The sequence below is a fragment of the Coturnix japonica genome, chromosome 3, assembly GCF_054131305.1.
Source record: "Coturnix japonica strain WE chromosome 3, WE-NBRP24, whole genome shotgun sequence".
Classification (NCBI taxonomy): Eukaryota; Metazoa; Chordata; class Aves; order Galliformes; family Phasianidae; genus Coturnix; species Coturnix japonica.
The window spans coordinates 77,713,362-77,740,247 of record NC_140665.1 but is presented as its reverse complement, the minus strand read 5'-3'; the positions used below and the strand labels follow the sequence as shown (position 1 = coordinate 77,740,247).

Genomic DNA, 26,886 nt, shown 5'->3' with positions numbered 1-26,886 from the left:
AGGCATAAGTAGCTAATGGGAATATACTCCAGAAAATAAATCTGGAGAAATCAGTTTGGGGATAAAGGAGATCTAATTTTTTTATTCCAAGATATTTTTTTTATAAAAAATATGTTATTTTGAAAACTGGAAGGTATTCATACTTACCTCTGCCATTAAAAAATCACAAGCGCGTAAGAAAAAAAGTGCACATTATATATTTCTGCATTTTTTCCTTTTTCATGACTCAAACTGTGTCACACTGTAATGCTGATCAAATACTGCAGTGAAAATACACTGTGATTATATTCTTTGAACATAAACTGATGCTACAGCTGTTTGGGTATCTTCCAGTTCAATATCTACTGAAATACTGTATGCCTCCTTTTTTTCCCCCTCAAAACTAAGCGTTGATGATTATCAGAGGTTTAAAATTATAAATCCTAATTTTTAAATGGTATCATTACTCTGGGTAATAACACACATGACTTGTCACTATTTTCGTAACCTAAATAAGGGAATGAAATAAACTTCAAAATTATTTCCATTAATTAGGAAAAAAAAAAAAAAGTAGAATTGTTTCAAACTGTTTTATCTTTTAACAATTTTTAGTAGAATGAAATTTTTAAAAAGCCAAGTTTTTACTAATGTAGTATTGAATCTGACATATGATGCATTATTTATTTTGGTTTTGAAATACAGTTTTAAAAGCAATTTTTCCATTTCTGTTTCAATATTATTGGGTCTTTCTGAAACTTTTTTTCTTCCTACTGTATACTCTGCTTTGTGTTATAGTGCGATCAAGAGAGCACTAAAAGACCTAGGAGAAGCACTGTATCTAATCAGATATGGAATGTGAAATGGGAGCTAGTGGCATATGCAGTCAGGACTAATGTCATCTCCCTGTTTTGGTACCTCTTAACCTTCACACCATCAGTTTCAGTCAAAGCTAATCAGGACCATTTGTTTTTAACCCCAAGTTCACCAACCTGTTCATGAAGATAACTGTCACTTTTCCATTTGTAAACCATTCCTGTTATTACCTTAACAGTACGTTAATAAAAATAAGGTCTTCATAGTTTTGTATTCTTTTTCTTCTATGTTTATTTCTTTTCTGACTTGTCATTCCACAGGCAGTCCAGAAAAGTGGAAAGATACAGCAGCCAAAAACAAACTAGGAAAGGCTCCGCAGCTGAAACAGAAAGGTAGGATTGATGAGTAAACATCTCTTATGATCAAACTGATTTCAGCGTTCATAATACATATCTAATACTATTTTTGAAGCAGAAAATGCGTAACAATGCCATAAGCTCAGGAATGTTGTGGTGGGCAGGACTAGGGAAGTAATCTCGCCCCTGTACTCGGCACTGATGAGGCCTCACCTTGAATACTGTGTTCAGTTTTGGGAACCTCAGTACAGAAAGGGTGTTGAGGTGCTAGAGCAGGTCCAAAGAAGGGCAACAAGGCTTGTGAGGGGCTTGGAGAATATGCCTTGTAAGGAGAGACTGAAGGAACTGGGGCTGTTTAATCTGGGGCAAAGGAGGCTGAGGGGGAGACCTTATTGCTCTCTTCCAATATCTGAAAGGTGCTTACAGTGAGAGTGGGATTGGTCTCTTCTCACTGGTGACAGGTGACAGGATGAGGGGAAATGACCTCAAGTTGCGCCAGGGAAGGTTTAGGCTGGAAATCAGGAAAAACTTCTTTACAGAAAGGGTTGTTAAGCGTTGGAATAGGCTGCCCAGGGTGAGGTTTTTGGGTCACCATTGCTGAATGTGTTTCAAAAACGTTTGTACGTGGTGCTTGGGACATGATTTAGCAGAGGGTTGTTAGTTAGGTTAGTATGTTTGGGTCATGGTTGGACTTGATGATCTTTAAGGTCTTTTCCAACCTGAGTGATTCTATATTTCTAAGCTATATTGCTGTAATTTGGTGTTATTTATAGCATCCATATTATTATCGCTGCTTGATGTGTTGTGAATACAATACAATTTTTCTGGCAGTCTCCATCATTGCAGATTAACTGGGAGGGAAAACTTGCAGTCATACATTTAGTAAGCCATAGTATGAGACTTGTTGCCTCTGTCTTGATCTCTGTAAGATGAAATTTGGAAACGTATAGCATATTTCATTAGTATGGTACTAACCCTTTTATATGTTTTACCATACATATTTTTCAAAAAACTTGCCTATTTAAAAAAAAAAAACAAAAAAACTTTAATGGTGAGAAAAATACATGAAGAAACTAATAATTCAAGAGGTACCTGATCAAATGTTGAAGAAAGAGCCACACTGAAATCACACTCCTATATTCCAAGCTAGCAATTTCACATTTTAATATAAAAAATGTTAAATTCTATACATAAATGTGCTGAAAAATTCTGTAAGCTGTCATTACATAAATTTAATATGAACACTCATACTTTACTTTCTGCTTCCACTGAATTTTCTTGTGCATGCATTATTATTGTAACTTTCAGCTTTTACATTATAGCAGCAAATGCTTATGTACTCAAATTCTTGATGAGCAGAGGAGCTCATCTGTTTACATTGTGAGAATTGAAAAACTTCCATGAATAACACAGACATGTTTTATTTTCAAAGCAAATACTCATAATCTAGAATAAAGTTTAGAGCTTTTATTTTATTTTACTATCTCAAGGACCAGATTATTATTATTTTGGTTTTGAGGCTTCTGCTGTCCTGACAGCAGTTTATTTCAGTTTAGACCAGGCATGTGACCCGAATTATGCCTGAAGTCCTTGCTGTCTCTAAAGCAGCAACAGTTTTACTTTTCAGTTCGTTACATCCATATTTTTCCCTGTTTTTAACTTCAGAAAACTAAGGGAAGCTCCTGGGACCAAGATTGTGATGGTCTCAGTAATCATGCAGGCTGAATGATTTTAAGAACCTTGGCAAGAGGCTGAGAAAGGAGAAAAGATGGGAGTGGGGTATGAAGTGAATGGGGTGGAAAATGCAGAAGTGTAAGCATTAAGTAAGCATTGGTGTCCTGGTGGACGACAGGTTGGCCACGAGTCAGTAGTGTGCCCTCATGGCCAAAAAGGCCAATGGCATTCTGGGCTGCATTAAAAAGAGCGGGGCCAGCAGGTCGAGGGAGATGATCCTCCCCCTTTACTCTGCCCTGGTAAGGCCTCATCTGGAATATTGTGTCCAGTTCTGGGCTCCCCAGTACAAAAAAGACAGGGATCTCTTGGAAAGAGCCCAGCGGAGGGCCACAAAGATGGTGAAGGGCCTGGAGCATCTCCCCTATGAAGAAAGGTTAAGTCAACTGGGTCTGTTTAGCCTTGAGAACAGAAGACTGAGAGGGGACCTGATCCAGGTCTATAAATATCTGAGGTATGGAGAGCAAAGTGGTGAGGCCAGACTCTTTTTAGCAGTGTGTGGAGACAGGACAAGGGGAAACTTGAGCATGGGAAGTTCTGCACGAGTGTGCACAAGAATGTCTTTACAATGGGGGTTGCAGAGCACTGGAACAGGCTCAGGCGAGTTGTGGAGTTGTGGAGTCTCCTTCTCTCAATCACATATGGCTGGTGTGGATTATAATCTTGAAACCAAATTTCAGATATTTTTGATGATGGGAACTGATCTGCAGGAAATGTTTTTATGAGGTATTATGCTGAATATATTAACAGTGCATGACTCTACCTCTAAGTGTGTAGTTACATTTATGAACATTCTTTTGAGACTTGAGCAATGTGTTTTCCTGATTGAAATGACCAGCCTAGGTCTGAAATTTTGAGACTTTTTTTTTTCCCCTGAATATTTCAGAACTTATTTTTAATATTTATGCAAGATATAACATATATTTGAGGATATACTCAGGTATGTTGGAAAAAGCAAGTCTGGAGACAACAGGGATATGTTGCTACAGTGTCTATATATATAGAATTTATATGGAATGTAATGAGTTCATACTGTAGTCATTGCTATATTGAGATAAATCTTTTTCTCATTTTGCATTGATTAAATGCAAAAAGGTAATGCATAAAAATGTAGTTATTACCAAGGGATAAGTGATGTTTGGTGTTTTATTGTTTGTTTTTGAAACAACCTGACAACAATAATTTTTTCACAGGTGAATAGGAAAACTTAAAAAAAAAAAAATCTATTCTTTTTTTCCTTAAGTGAAGCATGTTCCCAAAAGTGTCAGTCAGTCACCAGAGCTCCTTTTTTGTTTTTCGCAATAGAAAAGTAAGCTCTAGTAGTGAACACAGGGCAGCCAGAAGATTTTGATAACAAGCAAGTAATTTGCTAGTCAAATGACAAATATAACTCTATAGTAATTCCTTTATTATCCATTTCTGCTGACCTTGTCTACAAGTAGTTCAGGTGTTCACAGAGAATAAGGTATCAGCATGCTATCATCTTCCTTCTAAAAAACCCCTCAGTGTGCTCTGTAAGACCACATCCTTAAGTACTGTGATATTTTAGGAAATCAGCATTAGAGGGGGAAAAAAATAAACCCATCCCAAATACTTATAGGTGTTCTAATTGTTCCCATAACAGTTCAGTGAGATAAGCCTGAAGATAGGACTCAGTATTTTCTGAAGCAGTAACACTCATTACGTGAAAATAGAAGATAATTTTATGCTTGTATGAATGTGGGTGAAAACAGTTCATCAGTTCCGAAGTGCAGTCTTCCACCCCTAATTTCTTACCCACAGAATACTGAATTGAAGACTGCGTAAACATAATGATACAAGTGTTAACTGTAGTTGCTAGGAATTGTGTAGGATCCTGTACCAAAGGTGTGTTGGATTGGTACCACACTCTTCGTTTTAGTTCTTCATAGTTCCACATGTGCCAGCATGTGGTTTTGTTGTGATTTATTTTTATCTATGTCACTAAAATATCAGTCCAAAGAGAAAGAAGCTTGATTTTCCTAGTGGGAAAGTAGATGTGGAACCTTTAGAATGCCCTTGTGGTCCGTGGCCAGTTGAGTTGCAAGCTTGCTGTTTGCCATGTTACCTTTCTCTGGGAGAAGCAGTGGTACCAAGCAGTGGTAACAAGATACCAACATATGTTTGCTGCAATGTCATTTATCATAAGGTGTCATTTCTCTCTCAAATTTTCTCTCCTTAATTTTGTCCTCTCTACATTTCTTAACTTCTCTCTCATTTCCTCAGACTCACACCAGCTTTTGTCTCATATACTTGTTCCTCTTTGTCTCATCCTCCTAATCAGGTATTGTAGACTCCTTCATTTCTGCAACTGATCTTTCTTCTGAACTTCTTCTTTCTTCGGCATGGATTGCATTTACATTTGAGACTGTACAGGCATTTTCAGATCTCAGCTCATCACGATTATATTGAGCATCTTGTAGAATCAGGAAGTCAGTCCTTGTAAGAGTGTTATTGTTATTGCCAGAACAAATCAGGAGTTAAGAAAGTGTCAGAGCTTAAGAGGAAAGATATGGCAAAGGGAACAGAATCCTATTTTTTTTAGCATTGTGGCAGGACTTCCATATAAGCTGTCATTGGTTGGTCCTGAAACAAAACCTTTATTCTTGGTAGGCATCTGAATAAACGTTATTTCAAATGCACTTATTATTATTATTATTATTTTTATTTTTTTTATTTTTTTTTAAGGATGATTTGTAAGCATGTGATAGCTTTACAAACTAGACAGCCCCTTGGTTATTTTGATTGTAGCTTCTGGGAATGATGTGCTGTGTGTGTGCAGGAACAGTTCATAAATCTGGAGAAATTAGGAAGTGGAAACCCGCAGTGAAAAGATATGAGTGGCTTTATGGAAATTTCTAAAGCAACAGATATAATATTACCATTTACAGAAAGCTGCATTTCTGAAAAAGCCAGGACTAGCAAAAAGGCACAGCTGGAAATTTACTTTGTCACCTTCCAAACCTGAGATTTTCTAGGTTATCTAATGCTTGCAAAATACATAATTATTGAACTACTAATAATTATGCTGCTAATTACACTAACGCGATTATTATTTTGCTGCATAATTTAATGATGTTTTCATCAGAGTTCCTTCAGAACTGTGTATTTGTGTTGGTTTCTGCTGCAGGACGTTACTTAAATAGATTTCTTGCTTCAGACTTCTAAGGGAATGACATATGTGTGCAATTACCAGTTGTCCTTCTTTGGGACACTAATTGGAATCCAGTTAATATTTTTGATAAAGACAGGAGGTATACTTTGAAAACACAAATGTACTGTGTTAAAACTGGGTATGTATAGCCTACTCTGTTCTAGCCCTTTATATTTTATACATGTTGTTAGCTTGCATTTGTTGTTTGAGTTGCAGCTAGGGTTTTGGCCAATGGTCTACTGCATTCAGTGCTCAACAATTCAACAAGTAGAGTGATGTGTATCTGCAGCAGTGAGTGTTCTATAGTTAATTCTTTTGGAAATGGATTCATAATCTGAATTAATAACTTGGGCCTGAAATGCCCGTCCAGGCCCTGCAGCCAATGTTTGTGATATTCTTTGGTGGAGGGGGGCATGGGAAGGTGTGCCTGGAGCTAACAACTGAACAGTTTCTTTTTGGCCCTGATGTTTTAGGGGTCTGCTACCATGTCTTTCTAGAAGGGGACTTCCAGCCCCACGAACGACTGAACAGCCAGTCATTAGGGGAAAACATCATGCTCGCTCCAGGTCGAGTGAGCACTCTAGTGTCAGAGCCTTATGCTCTGTACATCACCTTGCGCCCGGAGGCTCGGCGCCGCCTTCTCCACTTCTGACAAGGTTGCTATTACATGTCCAGTTCAGCTTTCATGTTCTGCCTCCCAGGTGTCAGTGTGGTATTGTATTTTCCTGAGCATACATGACACGTTCATTCATCCTGGCACTATAGATTATCCTCTCTTCATGGTATTTACACTTCTCCCATATCCTTTATGCTGCCTATCTTCACCATCTAGATGGTACTTCTTCTGTTGATCTTAAATAGTTACGCAATGTAAGAGTGAAAAATTGGCTGTGTTTTGTCCTTCCATTGTTGTGTTTTGTTCTGTATCCATCTTAAAATTAAGTATTTTGCTTGAACACTGTGCAGGAACTCACATCATTTTCTGACTGCTTAATCTCACAGGCTTAGTCAAAGTAAGTTGATTTATGCAGTGCGAAAGCTGAAAGTATTTTGAACTATGTATTCTATTAGTAATTCTGAAGTATTTAGTACTATGAGCATGTGCACACACATACACAGACACACAAGTTTAAAGATATTTTTCCTTGTTTCAGTTCAGGGAAGAGTAACCCACTATGCCATGGCATTAGATGTTTGCTGTCTGGTTCTGTGATCTTGTGCAATAGGGCATCATCAAAAAGGGAACACAAAAGTCAATGAAATATAGAGGTGAAATATTGTGCTGTCTTTGTACCAGTACAGGAGGACAGTAATCATAAATAATTATTAGAAAACTGCTTTTAGTTCAGCATTTTCTTGGCTAGTACTTTCTCAAAGCACCATAAAACAAAGAAACAGAGATTTTTTTTTTCTCCTCAGATGGAAGTCAGGTAGAGAAGTTAATGGTGAAACCATATAAGTTTGCTAGCTGTCTAGTCCTGAATACATGCATATGGCATACATCAAATGAAAATTTTTTCAAACTCACCTTCTCTATTTGCAACTTAATTTGTGTTTAAGAATATATAAATTCTCTTCATTTGGGTTATTTTATTTTATCTTCATTTCATCTGCAGAATACATCAACAAGGAAGTCCCACCCAGTCTCCTCCTGCAGACACATCCTTCAGCAGTCGCAGGGGAAGACAGCTACCGCAAGTTCCTGTAAGAAGTGGCAGTATAGAGCAAGGTATCAAATAATGAGCTTATGATAGCTCTAACTCTTTGCCTTCTTACTTTTCTTCTCTTTACTTAAATTCTGCTTTCACAGCTACGTGTTAAAAGCTATAGCTCTGCCAAACAGAAGAGAATGAAACCGTATTTGTAGTCTGGAAAGTCTAATAGATTTTGATCGGTAAAATATTATACACAGTTTAATTGCCTTAATTTTTTAGTAGCCTTTCATGTTTGTCTACTTTAAAATTTCTTTTAGAGCCATGGTGGTTTCCATGAGCATATCTAGTTTGTATTGAGCCAAAGAAATCTGAAGCAAATATTTTGACAGTGTTATACATTTCTTATTTTTTTGTTTATATTAATTGCTGTGTATTGTTTGCATAGACTAAACATAAACAAAAATCACAGTATGAAAAATTCCCTCTGGAGTGGGACAGGTTCAGTGATTAAAGAATTAAAACAATCAGTGCAAGAATATCAAGGCACAGTTCATCAGCTCTTACATTAATAAAAATAAATTGATCGGGCAAAGACTGCTGCTCCTTTCTGAAAATCACAGTGAAGACTTAGTGGCTGTGGAAGATGGTTTTTACAAACTAACATCAAATACGTGTAAATATTGCTGCTGCTTTTTCTAGCAACATATTACACAAACAGCTTGAACTATTACAGTAAAATCAAATGGCCATAAAATAATTTTAAATTATAATTTCACAGTGGATAATATTTGTGCATTCAGGTTTTCTTATGTGTTTAAAAGCCCATTTTTTCTCATTAACAACAAGCAACAACTTGTGGTTTTCTTCTGTGTGAAAATGAAAGAAGTACTTCAAATGATTATATGTTGTGCCTTATTGAACCTTACTGTGCCTTACTGAAGATGGCAGATCTTATTCTTAAATAGGTAATAGTGCTGACTATGACCTTTTAATCATGTTAGATTGCTGGTTTTTATTTTGTATGATGTACAGTCACTCACATTAACATAGTCAGTTTGCATTAATTTTATTGGACTGAACTGTGATGGTATAGTACACCTTCAATTAACATACCTTAAAATGTGGGTTTTTTAATATGTGTTTATTCTGAATTATTAAAATGCTAATACAAATAGTTTTTTTCATTTAAAAGTTTACTTTTGAGACTTCTTGTGGTGTTTCATAGTGAACTACTGGTGTCTTGATTATAAACTAGTTTCAGTCTACATTTACAATTTCTATTTCTACTATTTCTATTAGTAAGTGAGAGCTTTTTAGGAAAGTGTAATGAAAGGTGCATTTCAAATTTCTTTTATGCTTCATCTGCAATTCAGAACTTGGTACAATGTACAATGATAATTCAGCTTTTAATTTCTTTTGGTTTTCCTGCGGGTATCTGTTATCTTTCATCTGTCCTTGGTAACTTGTGTATTTTGTTAAAAACTTTGGAAATGAACATAGAAAGTGTTGTGAAAATAAGTAGAGATGGGTTGTATGGGGTTGTATGCAGAAGAGCAAAGAAAAAGTGAACTTTAAACAGAAGGCAAAAGCTGCCGTTGGTTTTAAAAGCTGTCGGTGCCATGAATATCTGTAACACAATGCTGTTTCACTGAACTCTTATTCATATTTGTGGTTCATATGCTTGCGCCATACGTAGAAAATAAACAAATAGGTTATTTACTTTGTTATATACCATATTTTGCCTATGCCAATACAGCTGTGGAATTGAAGGCTGAAGAGATTTTGTTCTTTACATAGTATTTTAATTTCATCTGATTAACTTGTCTATTTGAAAGGAAGATTTTCTGATATTACCCATGTTTAACACACTGATCAGACTGAGTGTATTTACAGGGAAGTACTAAGTTTAGTAGATTTTATAAAATATTTTTAAATGTTTTGACAGTATCATCTGATATAAGTATATTAATATGTATAAACGTTACCCTTCTTTAGGCAAGTAGCTTTGGTGAGGCTATAAGAAATAATATGATATTCAGTATCAAATTTTGTTATCAGTTTCACCTCTTTAATGAATATCAAAGTTTGATCGAGTGATAGAAGAGGTTTGACTCTAATTGCAATTGAATGTCAATATATTTGTCCATGAAATATTTTCATTAACTGTACTTTAAACTGAAATATGACTTAATTGTGATTTAAATTCAGTCTCCGTGGGTACAGAAAATGTCAAAATCCAGTGCAATCTATAAATGTTACAAGAAGCAATGTTAAAAGTTCTTTGCATTTTCTTCATTTAAAAATAAAGCTCCTTACTGGTGGTCAGTGTCAATATCCTGCATTTCAAGGAAATACAATGTGATGTACTGTAAAGTACCATTTTTGTAGTAAAGCGCTTTCTTACACTATACAAATTTTGTTATGTCAGAAGGGTTAAATACAGTTCTTATCAGTCTATATCTGTATTGCAAATCATAGTAATTGTTATAGAAAGATTGATTGACTTGATATCAAGACTGTTTATTTTTATTTATTTTTTATTGACTGTCTACATATTCAGGAGGTATACAGGAATCCAGTAGAGTAATTTTGTTACTCTTTGAAACTGTCATTGTGGGAAATACGAGAGTTAATAAAGAAGCAAGAGTGGCTGTGGTTTTCTTCTCAAGAAAGTGTGATATTTTCTCTCTCAGCTTTCTGTCGTAGATGATAATGCGCGTGCTAATAAGGCTTCTCCTAGGACTAATGGTGAATGTTAGACATTCCATTTTTTCATTATCAAGTTTAGAACTAACAACTAATGGCTATTTCTTTGCTTCTATCAAGCAATGTTGTGTTAGTTACTGCTTTGGTTTTAGAATTATAAACAGTCAACTTGTGACATAATTCATTAGGTTCTTTCCGGTAGATCTACTTCACAAGAGATGAAAGTCTTATAGGAAGACTCATATTCCCCATTCTGTTAAAGATATGGGGCATGTATTACCAATCAGGAACAGGGAGAAAAAGTAGAAGAAAAAGTTCAGTATAAGGATAATTTAATAACCTCAAAATAGCATAATTGCACACACACATGCACACACAAACACACACACAAAAAAAAACAAAACAAAACAAAAAACAACAAGAGAACAATAAAACCAAGCTCTTTGGTGACTGTTGTAAAGGAAATAGCTACTTTGCCCTAGTTTTGAATAAAACAGAAATCATGCTGGGTATTTTCACTTGAAAGAGTTCTATGTTGAATTTTTAGCCACACCAGTACATATGGATGCTTTAAAGCAATTATGCTTAACATTAGAGGCTCCTGTGTTTGTTAGGCAACATGATTTTTATTTTAATCACTGTGATATTCAAGGAGGGCATGGCAATATGTGTTTCTTTGCAACTCCCTTAGCAGTAATTCCCACGCTGGGATGTTAATGCAACTAAAGGTTTTGAGATGCTTGAAAGTGTAATTTAAGTCTGGTTTAGGCATGTTTGTGTTTTCTGAAGGTCACAGTTTAGTAGTCTTCACCATAATTTGTGCTGCAAGTGAAGCGCTATACTTTCTTTGTTTTAACTGACACAGTGACTAAAGCAATAAAATTCTAAGCAGTGATATGGACAATTCTGTGCTCTCCATATACTCTCTTTTGCCAAGCTGCAAGAGAGTTCCATCAGTATTTATTTGCATTGTGTTTGAGTAGAACTGTGCGAATCACTCAAGGAAGCTAAGAGGGGTGGGAATTCTTCATTGATTTTTTTGGCTGTTCGTACAACAAATCTGTTGTATAGTTGCATGGCTTTTAAATGGCACTTTTGTATAAAGTATACTTCTGTGATCTTTACTCAGTCCATTTTATCTCACACAAACTATCAGACTTCATAGTGATTTTCACTTGAATAGTGTGGGTCTCTACACTTTAGCATAATAGTAAATTACTAACAAAGCCTGAAGCTCTGTATGACTTGTTTACACTCCTTTTTAGACATAGTAGATACTACTGGGAAATGTAACAAGTGAAGAAAAAACATGTTGTGTACTGCTGAAATCTTTGAAGCAGTGAGATAAATGTGTGATGATGGTTTGTAGTATAAAAATGAGCTAATTCAAGGAAAGCAGGTCTTTCCCCACCTGTTTGCTTCTGTTTGACTATTCACAGCTTGGTTTCATTTTCCTAGGTTCAGTGGTGTGGTTTCATGTTTCAAAAGTCATGTAATGAGAATAAGGATTGCAATAATCAGCAGCCTATTTACATAAAAAGAGTACCGATAAACATAACTGAACTAGAGTGTTTGTATGTTTCCAATAGCATGTATTTACAAAAGTAAGCCTTATGTAGTGATCATTAGAAAAATTAAACTCTGACCAGCATATTGTATCTTGGCTCATATCAGAAAAAGCTACATAGCCCTTGTATATGCAGGTTGAAGTGCATGTGTGTGTGTGTGCAGCTGTTTTGTGAAGGAAAGTCACACTGAAATCTGTACTGGTAATGAATGGGAATTGCTTTTATGAAGTTCATGTCTATAATATATATGTGTACAAATCTCCAATGGTAGTCACAGCATCCAGGAATGAAATGTTTCAGTGTCGTTTGTTCCTCTTAGCAAACAGGAATCATAATTTCATATGGAAGATTTGCATGTTGAGAAATCACGGAATAATGTTGCAAATATCTTTGCATATGTAATTAAGATCCTTAAAAAAAAAAAAAAAAAAATGGAAAAAAACAGTTTCGTGTGTATGTGAATTGAAATGTAATTGCAGTGAATTTGGCTTGAGTGATGGTAAAAGATCAAATGCTTGCAGTTAAGACCCTATCTTAGATCCGTCATTGACTGGAAGAAGAAGTGATTTCAGTTTTAGATTTTAGTCTTCTAGCACTGTTTGTTTTGTCTTCATATTTCTGGATTTATTTTGAAATTCTTAGGTGACACTGCATATTTTGAGGCAGCTTGTGGAATCTTTACTCACATGGAAGAGTATTTTCTCTCAGCATTGCTAACTCTTGCAAATTAATTCAAGGCTCGTAATCTTTAATGTCTTCCTTAAAGACCAGTTTTCCATTGTCAAGTGGTTATTGAGTATTACAGATTTCAGTTAACGGAAAGTAAATTTGTAACAGTCGGTATTTCAGAAAAGGCATCAGAAACTAAAACAGGGCTACATCATTCAAAAGTCAGAGTGATACAAAAGTCAGAGTAATTTCAGGATTTTATGTTGTTCGTAAATTTGGATGTGAGAATGCTGCCTTAGCGCAATATTTAAAGAATCCACAATCTGGATCTCAGTAACTTCATTGTTCCTGTTAATTTTGAAGAAAGTGTCACAGGCTTTATTATTTGTCATGGTTTATCATTTTAATTTTCTACATTACTTCTACATATGCCAGAGTACTGCCTACTGTACATGCCATTGTCACATGTAACACATTTCTTTCTCTAACCTTAAATTTGCTGATTTCTTTTTCTGTTTCCATCATTCCGTGCATTTAATTCATTGAAGAACAAGAGAATTATTACTCTTCCACAAAAGGTAAATATGTGATTTTTGATTTTTTTTTTTTTTTCTAAACAAATGTTTGGCAACTGTTAATACTGGCAGTATACAGTATTCTCTTAATAGCATTTAACAGGTGAAAATTATGTCTCTCAAATATCTGTGTGCTATCTTTTGTCCCTCTTTAGAATCTGAAGGTGGTTTATTTTGTGATTTCTAGATTTAATATAGAAATAATAGAGGAGAAGTAATGGTATTTTAAATTGCAAAGAAGCTGCTTGAATGGGGTTAAAGTTCATTCATAGATTAAGTTTTAGCTAATGACTTCCTGAGCTCTGCGCAGATGCTGGTTCCAGTAAGATCATAATGCAGCCATATCTCTTGACATCTATGAAGGATGTTTCGTAGATCTTGGCTTGGGAACAGCCGAGGGTGCTAATGGGCAGAAACTATCCTTTGTAGGAAGAGAGATTTTGAAGACAAGTTTGTTCAACCTGGGTTGTGTTTTGTTTGCATGGCAAGCCTCTGACACTCAGAAAGCTGAGTGTGTTGTAGGGCAGGTTTCTGCATGCAGCCAGACAATCCCCATAGGTGTAGTTTTGACCTCCTGTGAATTCCCCCTGGCATGTGTGAATTGGTGAGCAGTAACAAAAGATCTTCAAGGCTTTTCCATGAAGTGACAAGTGCAACCTGTCACACCCCTGCCAAGAAATGTTGCTCAGAAATCCTATTTGCTTCTGAAAGCAGGGGTTATCTCAAAGTCAGAATAAATCTTGGAGGGAAAGAAGAATATAATCTTTTCAGTGTCAATAAAAAAATGCTATACTGCGTGAACATTAATGCAGCAATTTAACTTTTTCTGAGTTTGAGTCCTTCTGATTTTGAGCAGTTCTGGTTTGAATACAGGCTTTGGTGGATTGTTTCTACTACATCTTATTTACTTTCAAAAGGCCGGATCTCACTGATATGTTCATACTTGCTGAAGTAAAATATGGTAGCTACTGTGCTAGCTGTGTAATCTGACATCCATGTCAATACTGGAGTATGAGGAGTATGTTTTCATAATAATGTAAAACAAACAAACAAACAAACAACAACAACAGAACAGCAAAAAAAAGCCCTAAACAAATAAAAGAAATACTGGTTAAATTAGATATTAGCAATTAGAGAATGTTGTGCAGTTTTAAGTATGTACTATGAAATGTCTTAAGAAAGTACTAAAAACGGTTGATTTTGTAAATTGTATCTGTCACTTTTGCTTTCTTCATTATTTATATTTCTCTCAAACAGAACAGTACAGTTAATTGTGACAGTTTATTGTTTGTGACTCTTCAAGTTCACAAGCCTTGCTCTGTGATTTGGACTGCAATGGATGTTTTGTTGTTTGAAACAACTGGCTTTATACAGAGAAACTAGAACATGCCTTAACAGGTTTGTGAAAGAGCTTGTTTCCACAAGATTTTGGTAGATTTGGCCCATGTTTTGGGAATGTGTAGAGGTGGTGGGGTAATCTAGCCACAGGGATTCTTATGGCGCATGGGAGCTGAATGCAGATAAGAAAAATTAGCTGGGCAAAGAAGAGGTGCTGGGGAGGAGAAGTGGCAGCAGTTTGGGGACTGTGCATAACCTGATGTTCAGTTGATTTACTTTATTAGCCCACTATTACCTCTGACTTACCCAGTACATTATAAGAAATAAAAATAAAGGAGAATAGATAGGTGTGAGATGTGAATCTAGAGTTACGGGGTGTTATATGGCAAGGGACACAGCCATGAACAAAATAGTGTACTGCACATGTGAGTCCCTGCATACAACTTGAGAAAGCCATGGCATCTTCTAGTCAGAGGGGCAAAATCTGCTCCCTCACTGTCTATGTGGAGTTGATAATGTACCTTTAAAGATCATATATGGAGAGAAGTGGTAACAAATTCTAAAAACTCAAAATTCAGTTTATTTGTTTGTGCAGCTTTCATAGTGCTCATTTTCATAAGACTGGAATGTTTTAGATACCAGTTCAGGTTGGACAAGTCAGATTTTATGCATTTTTAGGTTCTCGTACTTTAGACTGCAGAAGTGTGCCATATGCAGCACTATCTACAAATAACATGAAGCATTTCTAAAAAAAAAATATATATAAAATTCTATCTTTTTATCTGCCATAATATGTCTGATTTGTTATCACATTGTGTACACGTTTGTTTATTGCTTATAGTTCCATTATTCTGTACATAACTGAAAAGGTAGGTAGTATTCTAACTAGGCCTAACCTCTGTATTGGTTAATCTGCAGATAGGGGTGAAATATGCCAACAGTTCTCTGAAGATAAAGATAGGGATGAGGGCTGTTAACTTGTTAATGTTATCAGATGCAATTCTATAAACCACATCATAGTGATGACGTATTACACAAAGTATGACTGTATATAAATTCTCAGCATGCAGATCTCTTGAAAAAAATAAGAAAAGGCTCTCCTTTCAAGAAACAACAAAACAACAAAAACACACCTACTGTCTTATCCTAATTTTCCTTTCTGGGTAGGTTGCAGGCTGCAAATTAAAGAGTGTTAGCCATCTTCGTTAGTTTATTCCCTACCTTCTTTAAGTCATGTGTTTTAGATTCCCATATTCTGACAATCAAAATAGAGCATGTATTTTAATATACTTTTAGTCAAAAGGAAGAGAAAATCTCTTTGCCTATGATGGAAACATATACCAAGAACTGTCTTTAATGTTGAGCTTTTGGCCTTTATCAAAAGTAATACATGCAAATTCTTGAGATTATAGGTAAAAAAACAACTCTTCCATTATGTACTTATGTTAAATTGTCCCTTTTCTCATACCATTAGAACCTCTATAAAGCTAAGATATCCAGATGTTTAGTTATACTTCCAGTATGTGACTTATTTAGAATACTGTAGGATATTTCATGGATTACAGTGCAGAGTGCCTGGTGTTCAAAGGGATCTTTTAAATGACATCTGAAGAGAAGACTCAGGAAGAGCTGGTGCATGCCACTGTGTTTGAAGATGGTCTTAATCTTAGCAGACCATGATTTCTGCTTTGAATCCCATTCACAGTGGAAGGTAGATGAGACTTAGCAGCAAGTTCAATAATAAAGTAAATATTAACTAGAGAACTTCTGCTTGTTTGATGGAAAACCATTCAGAATTATGCTGAGCAGTTAATTCTTGGTAGGCCAGTTTGGTGGGTTGACCTCAGCCAGGTATTATGCACCTACAATCTTCTCACTTCCTGCACCCTCCAGATCTAGGAATGTGAGGGAATTGTAAGAGCAGAAGTGTGTGAAAATGTGTGGGCTGTTGTGAGCAGAGTTAAGGACATTTTAGTAAGTGAAAAGAAAAAAAAAAATAACAACCAAGTGATGCAAAAGCAATTACTTGCCATCTTCCACCATCAGTGGACTGATGCCCAGACAGTCTCCGTGTAATGGCTACCTTTGAAAGTTTTATCACTGAAGTCCCTAATTCTGTCAAAGCACTGCTCAGCAGTGGCTAAAACATTTGGGTGCTACATATCTGAAACAAAGTACTGTACGTGATGCTGTGGAGAAAATTAAGTGTATCCCAGGCAGACTTGGTATTCTTGAGATTACAGGAGTCAGAATGGTTTCTAAGCACATTAATGGAGTTGAAGAATAATACTTTGATTCCATTTGTATGTCTGTCTTTTCTCTTCTGCATGGCTTTATTGCTTATATACATTATTATTCTACAATCTCCACATAGTTTACACAGGAAGACTCCTTACAGTGAAAGCTTTTCCTCTAAATGTTCACCTCTTATTTAAGCAGCTCACTCCTAGAGCTCTCTACTTTCAACATTTCTTATGCTGTTTGATCTCAGACCTGACTGAGCCTCTCTGAAATAGAAGAGAGTGATATCTCTTCAAAGCGTTACTTCTGGCACAACTGATGTTGCTGGTAGTTGTACCACTAATCTGAGATGCTCTCCATAGTTTGAATTCTAGAGCCACTGTAAAATTTAGAGGTTTGGGGTTTTCTTTGCTTCAATATGTAGATGACTGTGGTTCTCAAGAGCTCTGGGAAAAGCACTCTAAACAATAAAGTAGATCCATATTTTTTCTCAGAGATGAAGCTCTTGAAGAATTGTTTATGTCAGATTTTCATTACCTGTGATAACCAGCTGTGTTCCAAGAAAGTGCTGTGTTTATATGGTGGTGTTTCTTATGGTTGTTACAGCTTCTGCTCATGTGCTTTTGCTCCTGTGTTAGTTTTTTTGGGTTGTTTTTTCTTTTTTCTCTTTTTCTGACTGAAATGTCAAGAATAGACCACTCTATTTTTCAGGCAGACAAAATATTCCATCACAGAAATGAACTAGATATAACATGCACTTAGATGTACACGGTGAGCAAAGCTTAAAAGAATGCAGTTGTAATTTCTAGATTGTAATTGCTTACTCAGAAGTAATTGATAACCAATTGGTTTTAGCTAATAGCTAATGGTGCATTTTGCTCCTTGCACAAAAACAGATTTCTTTCAGAGTCTTTCATTAACTTAACATTCCTCACTACTTATTCTCATGTTATTTCACATAATGGCATCCATTAATGCGAAACATAAGTTTCTGATTAAGGTTAAGGATTTAGATACATGCGTAATCCAGAATTACTGAGTTAAGGTTGACTAGTTACCCAACTTTGACTAGAGTATTTTTGTTCATATTCACTGCGATTTTGGGGCATTATATAATAGAATAAACTTTCTCAGGTATGGTAAGTTAACAGGGTGAAGCACATATCAGTCACATGGTGAAACAGTTATTTTGACAGTAACTGTAACCTGTGCACAGTACACATATAGGGCTAAATTTTTAAAGGGGTCTCAATATTCCCTCTGGTTTTTATATCCTCAGTCTGTTTCCTGCATATATGATAGGGTTGAGATATCTGAGTTTTTGACTTCAGTCACTAATTGACATATCTTAATCCTTTCATGTATGTCCACAAAATAAGAGGCCATCTTTAAAAATTTCACCTAAAGTGCTCAATTTTGCCTTCAGATACCTCCATGCAACTTCCATTGAAGTAATTGGAGCTGTGCCTGCATATCTGATGGTGGAACTGGACTCATTGCAATTAAGGTACACGTTAACCAACATAGTTCTCTGGAATAATCACCAGGCCAGTGTAGCATTCTGCACATGCAGAACTGCCTAGATTGGTCCCTCTGCAGTGTGGGCCGTTGAAGATTATGATGGTAATTTATCTTTTGACTTAAACTTGTAGCTGCAGCAGAACTTTACTGTAATTTTGCTATATTTAATTTTACTGCTTTTAAATAAGAAACGTGGAAGGGAAGGAGGACATGAAAACATTTTTGACAGTGATATCTCTGTATTTTTTTTCATACCCAACCAGTGCACAGACAATTCATGATTTCCTCAAACTCATTATGGATGGTACATGCAAGCACAATTGTTGTTTGTGCTTTAACACAGCTTAAAATATTCAACTCTGAGGGTACTGCTTTCTTTTTGTATGTTCATGCTTGCAAAGCACCAACAAAACAGTGGATGTGTGAAGAATCCCACAGTTAAGTAGCAGCATAAAACTCACTTATGGTACCTTTGGTACCTTTTAATTAATAATGTCAATCTGTAAACATCATGATAGTATGCCTATTTTTGCTTAAGTTCTCCGTGGTTTGTGATTGAAAATTGATTCCATGAAGCCTTTAATTTGATCTCTGTCTCCTGTCACTGAACTGGGAGGGGCTGTTCACAAAAATCATGACTCTTAAAAACTAATCTTTGGAGAGAATCATGAAGTCCATGGTTGACCCAAACGCAGAAAAAACGATTTTGCAGGGGTTTTCCCAAGTGAAGCACGTGTCTTGAGATTATGGTTATGCAAAAACAAATTGCAACTAAATGAAATCATTCTTCTCAGATACTATAACCTGTGAAAAGTGATGAAGATAGTATTGCTGTAATTTAGAATAACCACTGATGAAAATTTGGGGGTAGTTCTAGGACTGTCACAGAGTGCTGGTTTTCAAAGTTCTAGTTTTATTGGTATTCCTTTGCATTTGTTGTCCAGCCAACATTAAGGATGGCAGAATATGCAGCTCCCTTTGATAATTATGCGCTACTACAGGGTTAACTTTCTTTAAGGAAGCTTGAGCCCAGGTGTTTTCACACTGATTTTTTTCCTTTAGTGCAAGGGCATCTCCCTATGGCAAGCACAACCAATATTGTCATTACTTGTTCAGACGAAATCAAGGACTCTTTATAGCATGACAACCTCTTGAAGGTTTAATATTAGATTTCCCTCTTTGTGGATAAATTGTAGGGAAAGAAAAAATACAAGAACATAAGATTTCATTAAAGTCGAGGTGAACATTAGAGAATAGAATTTTTAAAGGACTTGTAAAAAAAGAAGAATTTATTGTTTCTTTAACATGTTGAATACAAAGATTATTGCTCTTAAAAATAATGCTTAGCTATGGTAAGCACTTAGGTCTTAAGACAGTAGTATGATTTAATTACTTTAAAGTAAATGTTAATGCCTGTTTAATGTATTAGTCATTAGAATGTTGCTGTAGTATTTTCTACAGTTAAGCACACATACAGGTAGACAATCATAGATTTACATCCTCTCTATTGAGACATTATAATGTTATAATGTTAGCCTACCACCTAAATTGTTTTACTTTCTTCATATCTGTTGCATCAGCTTGGTTATATGTAGGAAATTGGGATGTCTGCCCATTTTCAGGTAAAGACTTCTGGCAATGGAAGTGGTTGATTTATTGATGTTAGTGTTCCTTTGTGATGTTTTTACACCCTGCTTGTTTACATGTCTGTATATTTCTTTGTTTTGTTTAGATGGAAATAAGCTAAAATTGTTGCTAAACTGGTTTGTTTGTTTGTTTCTTTTCCAGAAGATCTTTCACTCTTTTTAATTGATTTTCATTATGTGTTTTTGCAGCAAGCTTAGTAGTGGAGGAGCGAACAAGGCAGATGAAAATGAAAGTGCACCGTTATAATCAGACGTCAGGGTCTGGTTCTAGTCAAGAACATGAGCGTGAGCAATATACCAAGGTAAAGTTAGCAGTATTAAAATGATACTTTGGCTTGAAAATTAAAGATATAAACATGTCTATTTAAAATATTATACCACCCTCAAGAACATTGTGTTATAAAGCCTGACAAAAGTGTCTTCAGTAAGGGCTTTTTACCATCGTTTTTACTCCCATCATGTACTTTACACTTAGACTTTGATTTAACCTAAAATGAATCTGCAAAAAGCAGAACACTTGAAAAAAATTATTCAGGGAAGGAGGATCCTTCAACACCTGTTAAACAGAGCCATGTCACCATGATTTTAAGAAGTCCTGGGTGTAAAACTCCTTAGGGTCTGAAATAGGAGACAAAAGAAGTATACTTCTATGCTGACCCTGATCTTTTATTCTTTTCCAGGCTTTTGCTGTTGTGTCATATACAGAGAGCTAGGCATGATTAGATTCAATCTCATGCAGCTGTTTTCATATTTATGTAATATTTTTGCATCCTAATAATATCACAGATATCTTATAAAGTGTTATCTTTTGGAAATACATACCTGTTACCTTGATCTCCTTCTCCAATAGAAACGTAAATACTTCCTTTGATTATTGAAGGTATACAGAATTACATGAATGAAGTTATATAGACAGAACATGTATATTTTTCCTGATAATGCTGAAATGCTATCCCACTGTCATATAAGTTTAAAACTCTATAAACTCATAAGCAATCTGCAGAATATCTCAGAAAGACAGGCTGTCAAAATGGGAGGGGCTGGAGCTGAGCTGTTCTGAAGTCCTGCTGCCTTGAGAAGCCTGAGAGAGAGGAAATATCTGCAGAAGATTCCATTTTAGAAATGCAGGATGCTGTTTGTGTAGTATAAGTCAAGGGCAAAGACAAGGCCAGCTATTCATTAGGATTTGCAAAGAGCATTCCTGCAGTTCTGTTCTTCTGCTGCCACCGAGGCCTACACAGTAGTAGTGTGTTGGCAATGAGTAACCACGGGATGGCACTGCAAATGTAAAAGTCCACTGCAAAAGACTCGAGGACACATTTAACAACCAAATGTATTAAAGATAAGATCACAGCAGCAGTTTCAATAAAATTGCAGCTGTTAATAATTTAGACCTTAAGAGAGACATTTACAACAAGTTCTTCATATCACCGAGATCTAAATGCATTTTAAAAGAGACAGTTTTTCAGTCTGTGAAGTGGTAATATACAGAAAACAGCAAACAGTGATGGTTCTTCAAGAGCTGAGACATCATTATACTCCTGGCAGTTGTTATAGTAGTGCAGCACCAGGCCTTTTGTCCCTGCCCCACCAGTGTCCCTTCTTTGTGTTTTACAAACTTGGTGCTCCTGTGGATGCAAATTAAAATAATAGTGCAAAAAATCAGAAATTCACTTTGGAATGGGTAGCAGGCAATTAGGCATCTACTTTGTATCATTGTCTTTTCACAGTTAAATATGGAGACAACTTTATAATAAAGATGTTTCTCTTTTTGAGACCACCTCACCCTGAACACAGAATTTAGAATGGGAAGGAAAAATAAGAGAAACAAGGTTTTACATCCTCAATTACCAACTGCCAGCTATAAATGCTACTAAACAAAGAAATAAATAAGATATTGGCAACCTGCCCTAGGTGGCCCTGCTTAAGTGGGATTTGTACCAGACAGACTCCAGAGGTCCATTCTAACCTCACGCATTCTGTGATTCTGATCAGAAGTCAGAATTTGCATAATAATTTTAATATTTCATTTGCTATTATTTAGTATCATGCTGACTCTGCCAACTCAGGACAAGAGAGTGAGATGGAACATATTTTTACTGAACTCCCAACAGGTTCACGTTTTTTTATAACTTGGCCAAATGAGCTTGATAGTGTTTTCAGTAGCGAAAGGGAATGTGTGATGTGAAGATGTTGTCCAGGATGACCAGATTTTTACTTTATTCAGATTTATGATTTGGCCAGGTTTGTTATTTGGTATACTTGTCTGACTAAGGCTACTGTAAATCCGATGTATGGTTAAATGATTGGAAAACGCAGACTGCAATGTTTCCCATATCCACTCATGCTTAGCTGTTTCTATTATTATCTTTATTTTTCAAACATATGTAGAAATTAAAATTGAAATGTCAGCGTGTTGGATACTAGATGGAAAGAACTCTGCTGAAGTATTGTTTGTTCACAATCTCCACAACTCTAGAGAAGTGAATTCTCTGTCATTTTTTATAAAAAAAATTTTGGGGAGTACTTCATATTCTGATAGAGATGTACTCCTTTCCATGCTATGAAAGAGGTAAAGAGAATGAATTACTTAAATCCAAAAATTTTTAACTTTTAATGCGTTTTCTTCATGATACGGTATAGTAGGATGATCCAATATGTGATAAATTCTTAAGTGCTGAAACTGAATTATATTAGGATATTCTAATGCTCTTTACTATATTACTCGGTTTCTCAAGTTCTTAGTCTTGGTAGCCAAGAATTAGTTTTTCAAGCACACACAGTGCAGTTGGTGTGAAGCCATTTTTGAACATCTGTGTTTTAAACAACTGTTAACAAATTTTGAATAGGTAACTATCTACAACGTTTATGCAGGTCTTGATGGCTCTTGTACTCTAATTGCTTTGAGACCCTCTAATTCTCTTAGTCCTTCAGTTACAGTGAAAAAAAAAAACAACACCTTTTCTGTATGTGAAACAGGTAGGTTAACCTAACCAACTGGAAAAAGTTGCTGTTTAAGTGTTTGGGAAAATCAAGTAATTCTGGACTTGCACAGATATAAATGATGGAGTATCTCAAGCATACTAGTAATTGAACATTCAGTAAGTTTTCATTACAAATGCCACACATAGGTCACAAGTACTGTGCTGCAGCTGTTCCAGCTTTTCAGAGATTGTGCAACACATTTTTTTAGAAGATCTGTTCATTTAATGGAGTTACTGATCAGAGCCCTGCTGTGCTTACTTAAAAGGACATCACTCGGTATTTAGGTGTGTTGCCAACTTAGTTAACACTATATGTGATTTTAATTCATTTAGCATAAAACGTATAATCACGTCATTAGACTACTGGTAGTCTGGATTTCGTTTGGTAGTTAAAACCTACAAGGCTAGAATGGATATGAGATATGGATGAAAGGCTGACTACCAAAGTTTTACATGATGCTGAGCAGAACCCCTTTGTCTGCAGCAGGGGATTCTTTTACAGGCAGATGTCAGCAGTGTCTTTTTTTTTCTATCTGCAAGTCAATATTGGCACAACAGTAGATGGGTATATACCAGCTGTATTGAACCAGAAATCAGGAAAAATGTTCTAAACAGTATTCTAGTATAAATATGGTTATCAGCTATAAGAAAAAAAAAGAAAAAAAAGAGACAAATATTAATTTCCCCTTGCATTGACATTCAAGTAAAAATTATATCTATGTATCATTTTGATTGTCACTCCAATACTGGTATGGTTTCAAAACATTCATTAAGATAAATTTGACTCCTGGGCTTTGCTGCAGCTTTTCCATGGTGTGACTTGTTCATTTCTGCTGTTTCCAGTAAGGAAGATAAGTGATGTTTGCAGTAGGTTGAGTCAGATATGAAGCCACCTGATAATACTGATATTTACTGGTCTCTTGACCACCACGTGGGCTGCTCCTGCAACACAGACCCCAGTGCTGGTAGGAGTCACAGACAGCCTAGACACACCAAGATGGTGGCTGCCAGGCCTTGAATCCAGGCAGCATTCCTAGCAACCCTCTGCAGACTGTCATAAAACTGGGTGTTTTGTGCCATGATTCAGCATTTTCTGGCAAAATTCATCTTTAGAGTAAGGTGCCTCAGGAGACAGCTATTTATCTCAAGATGCTCAACACCCTCTATCACAGAATCATAGAATCACAAGGTTGGAAAGGACCTACAAGGTCATCTAGTCCAACTGTCTTCCCATTGCCGTTGCTACCACAAGCCACTAAACCATATCTTGTAGCTCCTCATTCAGACACCTCTTGAACACTGCCAGGGATGGCAGTGCCACCATCTCCCTGGGCAGGCCAATGCCTGACTACTCTCTGAGAGAAAGAACTATGTAACTAGCTAAGCCTTAATGCCCCACATATGGATTTCCCTTTCCTCATTTCAATCCCCCCCCCCCTTTTTTTTTCTTATTTAAAGCATTTTTGGACATGGTTTTGCAAAAGCTAGACACCCGAGGCTTTCTCTCAAGTCAGAGGAAGGAGCACTCCTTCACTTGTCAAAGCTCTGAACTATTCTGTCCTCCATAGATTGAGGACAAGTCTAGAAATAAAAATTGTTAATATAAAAGATAGTTTAATTATAATGCATCATTAAATGACTTCAAAAATGTGTCAAAACCAGTAAACTACTAAAACTGCTAGTCATTATGCAACTGTGAAAGTATTTATGGAGTACACTCTGTTTTTCTGTGCACTTTTCACTGATGTCAACACATTTGCAGTTCATCATAACCCTTTTGTAGTTCTATTGCTGGTACAGAAGTGACTCCTTAGGTGGAAAAATGAATGGAAGAACTGCATGTCAAGGGTTTATATTTCTGATAGTTATATTGAAAAAAACAAATATGTTTGTAATACAGAAGTAAACAAACAGTACAGACAGTACCTCCAATCCGCCATACAGGCTCTTAGGATTAGGGTTTAGGATGTTAGTTAAACTTACTGTCTGACTGTCAGACTGTACTGAAAAGGGTGGGTGGGCAACAAGAAGCTGATAATGTTGTATGTGTCACTTAGAAGAAAGGGAATTCAGCAGATGGAACAGCTATGAGGAGAGCTAAATCCCTAAGTAGTAAAACGTAAGCGCTGCAACACTTAACATTCCTTGCGGCCTCATTGCTCTTGTACTAATCTCTATATCTGCAAAGGGAAAGCTTCTCTCTTACTTGGGAATCTTTATATTTTGTGTGGTGGTTTTGAGGTTGGAATACCAAAGCGATAGAAGACATGGGTTTGGTTCTTTCTTCATCTCCCATCTCACAGTAAAATTCTATACGCTTAGATGTTTTTCTTATTTTCAGATATGTCATTTTTGGAAAATATAAAGGATTCCTTTAGGAATTATGTGGGAATTTTGCTTAGAATACCGAGTCTGGCTCAGTTGTGGTGCTGTTAATCTGGAAAAAGTTAACCTTTTTTTATTTTCAAGTCTCTAAATATTTTTATTTAACCTGAATTAAAAAATACTTTCATGTTTTGTTGCTTTGATTTTTCTGAAGCATAGACATCAGAAGATAAATGTTACCCAATGAGTTTTAGTGTAGAGAAACTGCGAGTAGCCCCAGAGCGTATGCTGAGATGCTTAATGTCTAACTTGTGTAAGTCCAATTTTTCCTACAGACTCCTATACCCACCATCTTTATTCCCTTCCATTCTCTACCCCAATGAACTTCTTCATTTTACTTGTTTTAACAAGAGGTTCCCAAGTGCACTATGGAGACCTCTAAGGTAGTTGCTGAAAGGCAGTGGAGTACTAAACAATAAACATGACTTGAGGTCAGGAGGAGATACATTAATTTGTACAAACTTGCGATGATGCTTGCCAGACTTTTTAAGTTAAGTCATGATATTTGCCAACTGGCTCAGCCTGCAGTCTAATGCCTACTTCAGCTGGGGATACTCTCAGATGGTTACAGCTTTGAGTATAATTCATACATAAACTTCAGTGACTTGTGGTTCTATAGAGCATATCCAGAAAGAGAACTCTGTAGAGTGTTCAATCAGAAATTGCCTCATCTTGCTGTGCGTTCATAGTTTTCACTTAACATGCCCTGGGAAGTATGCTGCTGTTAGAATCCCTTCTCAGCCAACTGTCCCTTTCTCTTTAATGATAATGAATTTCATTTTTGGGAACCTGGCAATGGTTTGATTCTTGTATCTCAATGACTGAATATGTAGTTAAGAGTGACGTTCTTGGGACTGAAGGTTTTTTTTGCACGTTGTATTGATGATGTGGGTAATACAAGTATTACATAGAAGGTGGTGTGGATTTTCAGTCATTTTTAACTAACCAAAGCTTTTGCTGTTAAAAATATACCAGTTTCCACCCCAATACGTATATACTTCCTGCCACGTCCTCTGTTAGTTCTTAGCTTGTGCACATGTAGAAGCTGCAGCAAGGTCAGGGAACCAATCTACTTGGGAAAAAATAGTATTTTTATGCAGTTAGCTTGCTGCTTTACTATTCTTCAAGTATTACAATACAAAGATAGAACTCAAGAATTGAAGTCAACCCCTCAGAGCCAGCTTCTTGTAGCATTATATCTCATTCAGACTATATGCAGTTCTAGTCAAGCAAAAGCACTCTATGCCAGTGTTTCCTAGCATAATTTTTAGTATTTGAAAAGTTTTTAAATGATCTACAACCAAATGGATTATATCCATGTGCTTGAGAAAGTGCACATACACCATATAAATATTTCCTCGTTATAGTTCAAGAGTACTGAAGATCCAGCAACCTATTTAAATTCCTGTGCTGTAATATATTTTAAGTATCTGATCTATTCCATAAATGTCACAATTTAATTGTTCATTAGACAAAAAGAGATTATTTAATATGAATTTTTCTCTGAATTCATGGAATGTTGTTAAATTGAAAAGCAGCTGGACTGA

General features: G+C 36.0%; 1 protein-coding gene across 50 annotated transcripts in view; it reads left to right on the top strand.

Moving 5' to 3' along the window:
- Positions 1-26,886, top strand: part of RIMS1 (regulating synaptic membrane exocytosis 1) — a 275,646-nt gene that overhangs the window by 193,044 nt on the left and 55,716 nt on the right. For 19 of the 50 annotated variants that reach the window (XM_085543785.1, XM_032443344.2, XM_085543771.1 and 16 more), the window contains 5 exons: positions 1,113-1,184; positions 6,525-6,707; positions 7,668-7,780; positions 13,198-13,227; positions 20,160-20,272. In XM_085543785.1, coding sequence (XP_085399911.1) covers positions 1,113-1,184; positions 6,525-6,707; positions 7,668-7,780; positions 13,198-13,227; positions 20,160-20,272 — 511 coding nt within the window. The remainder of the gene's footprint in view (positions 1-1,112; positions 1,185-6,524; positions 6,708-7,667; positions 7,781-13,197; positions 13,228-20,159; positions 20,273-26,886) is intronic. The other 31 variants (XM_085543816.1, XM_085543807.1, XM_085543782.1 and 28 more) reach the window with 5 other exon arrangements.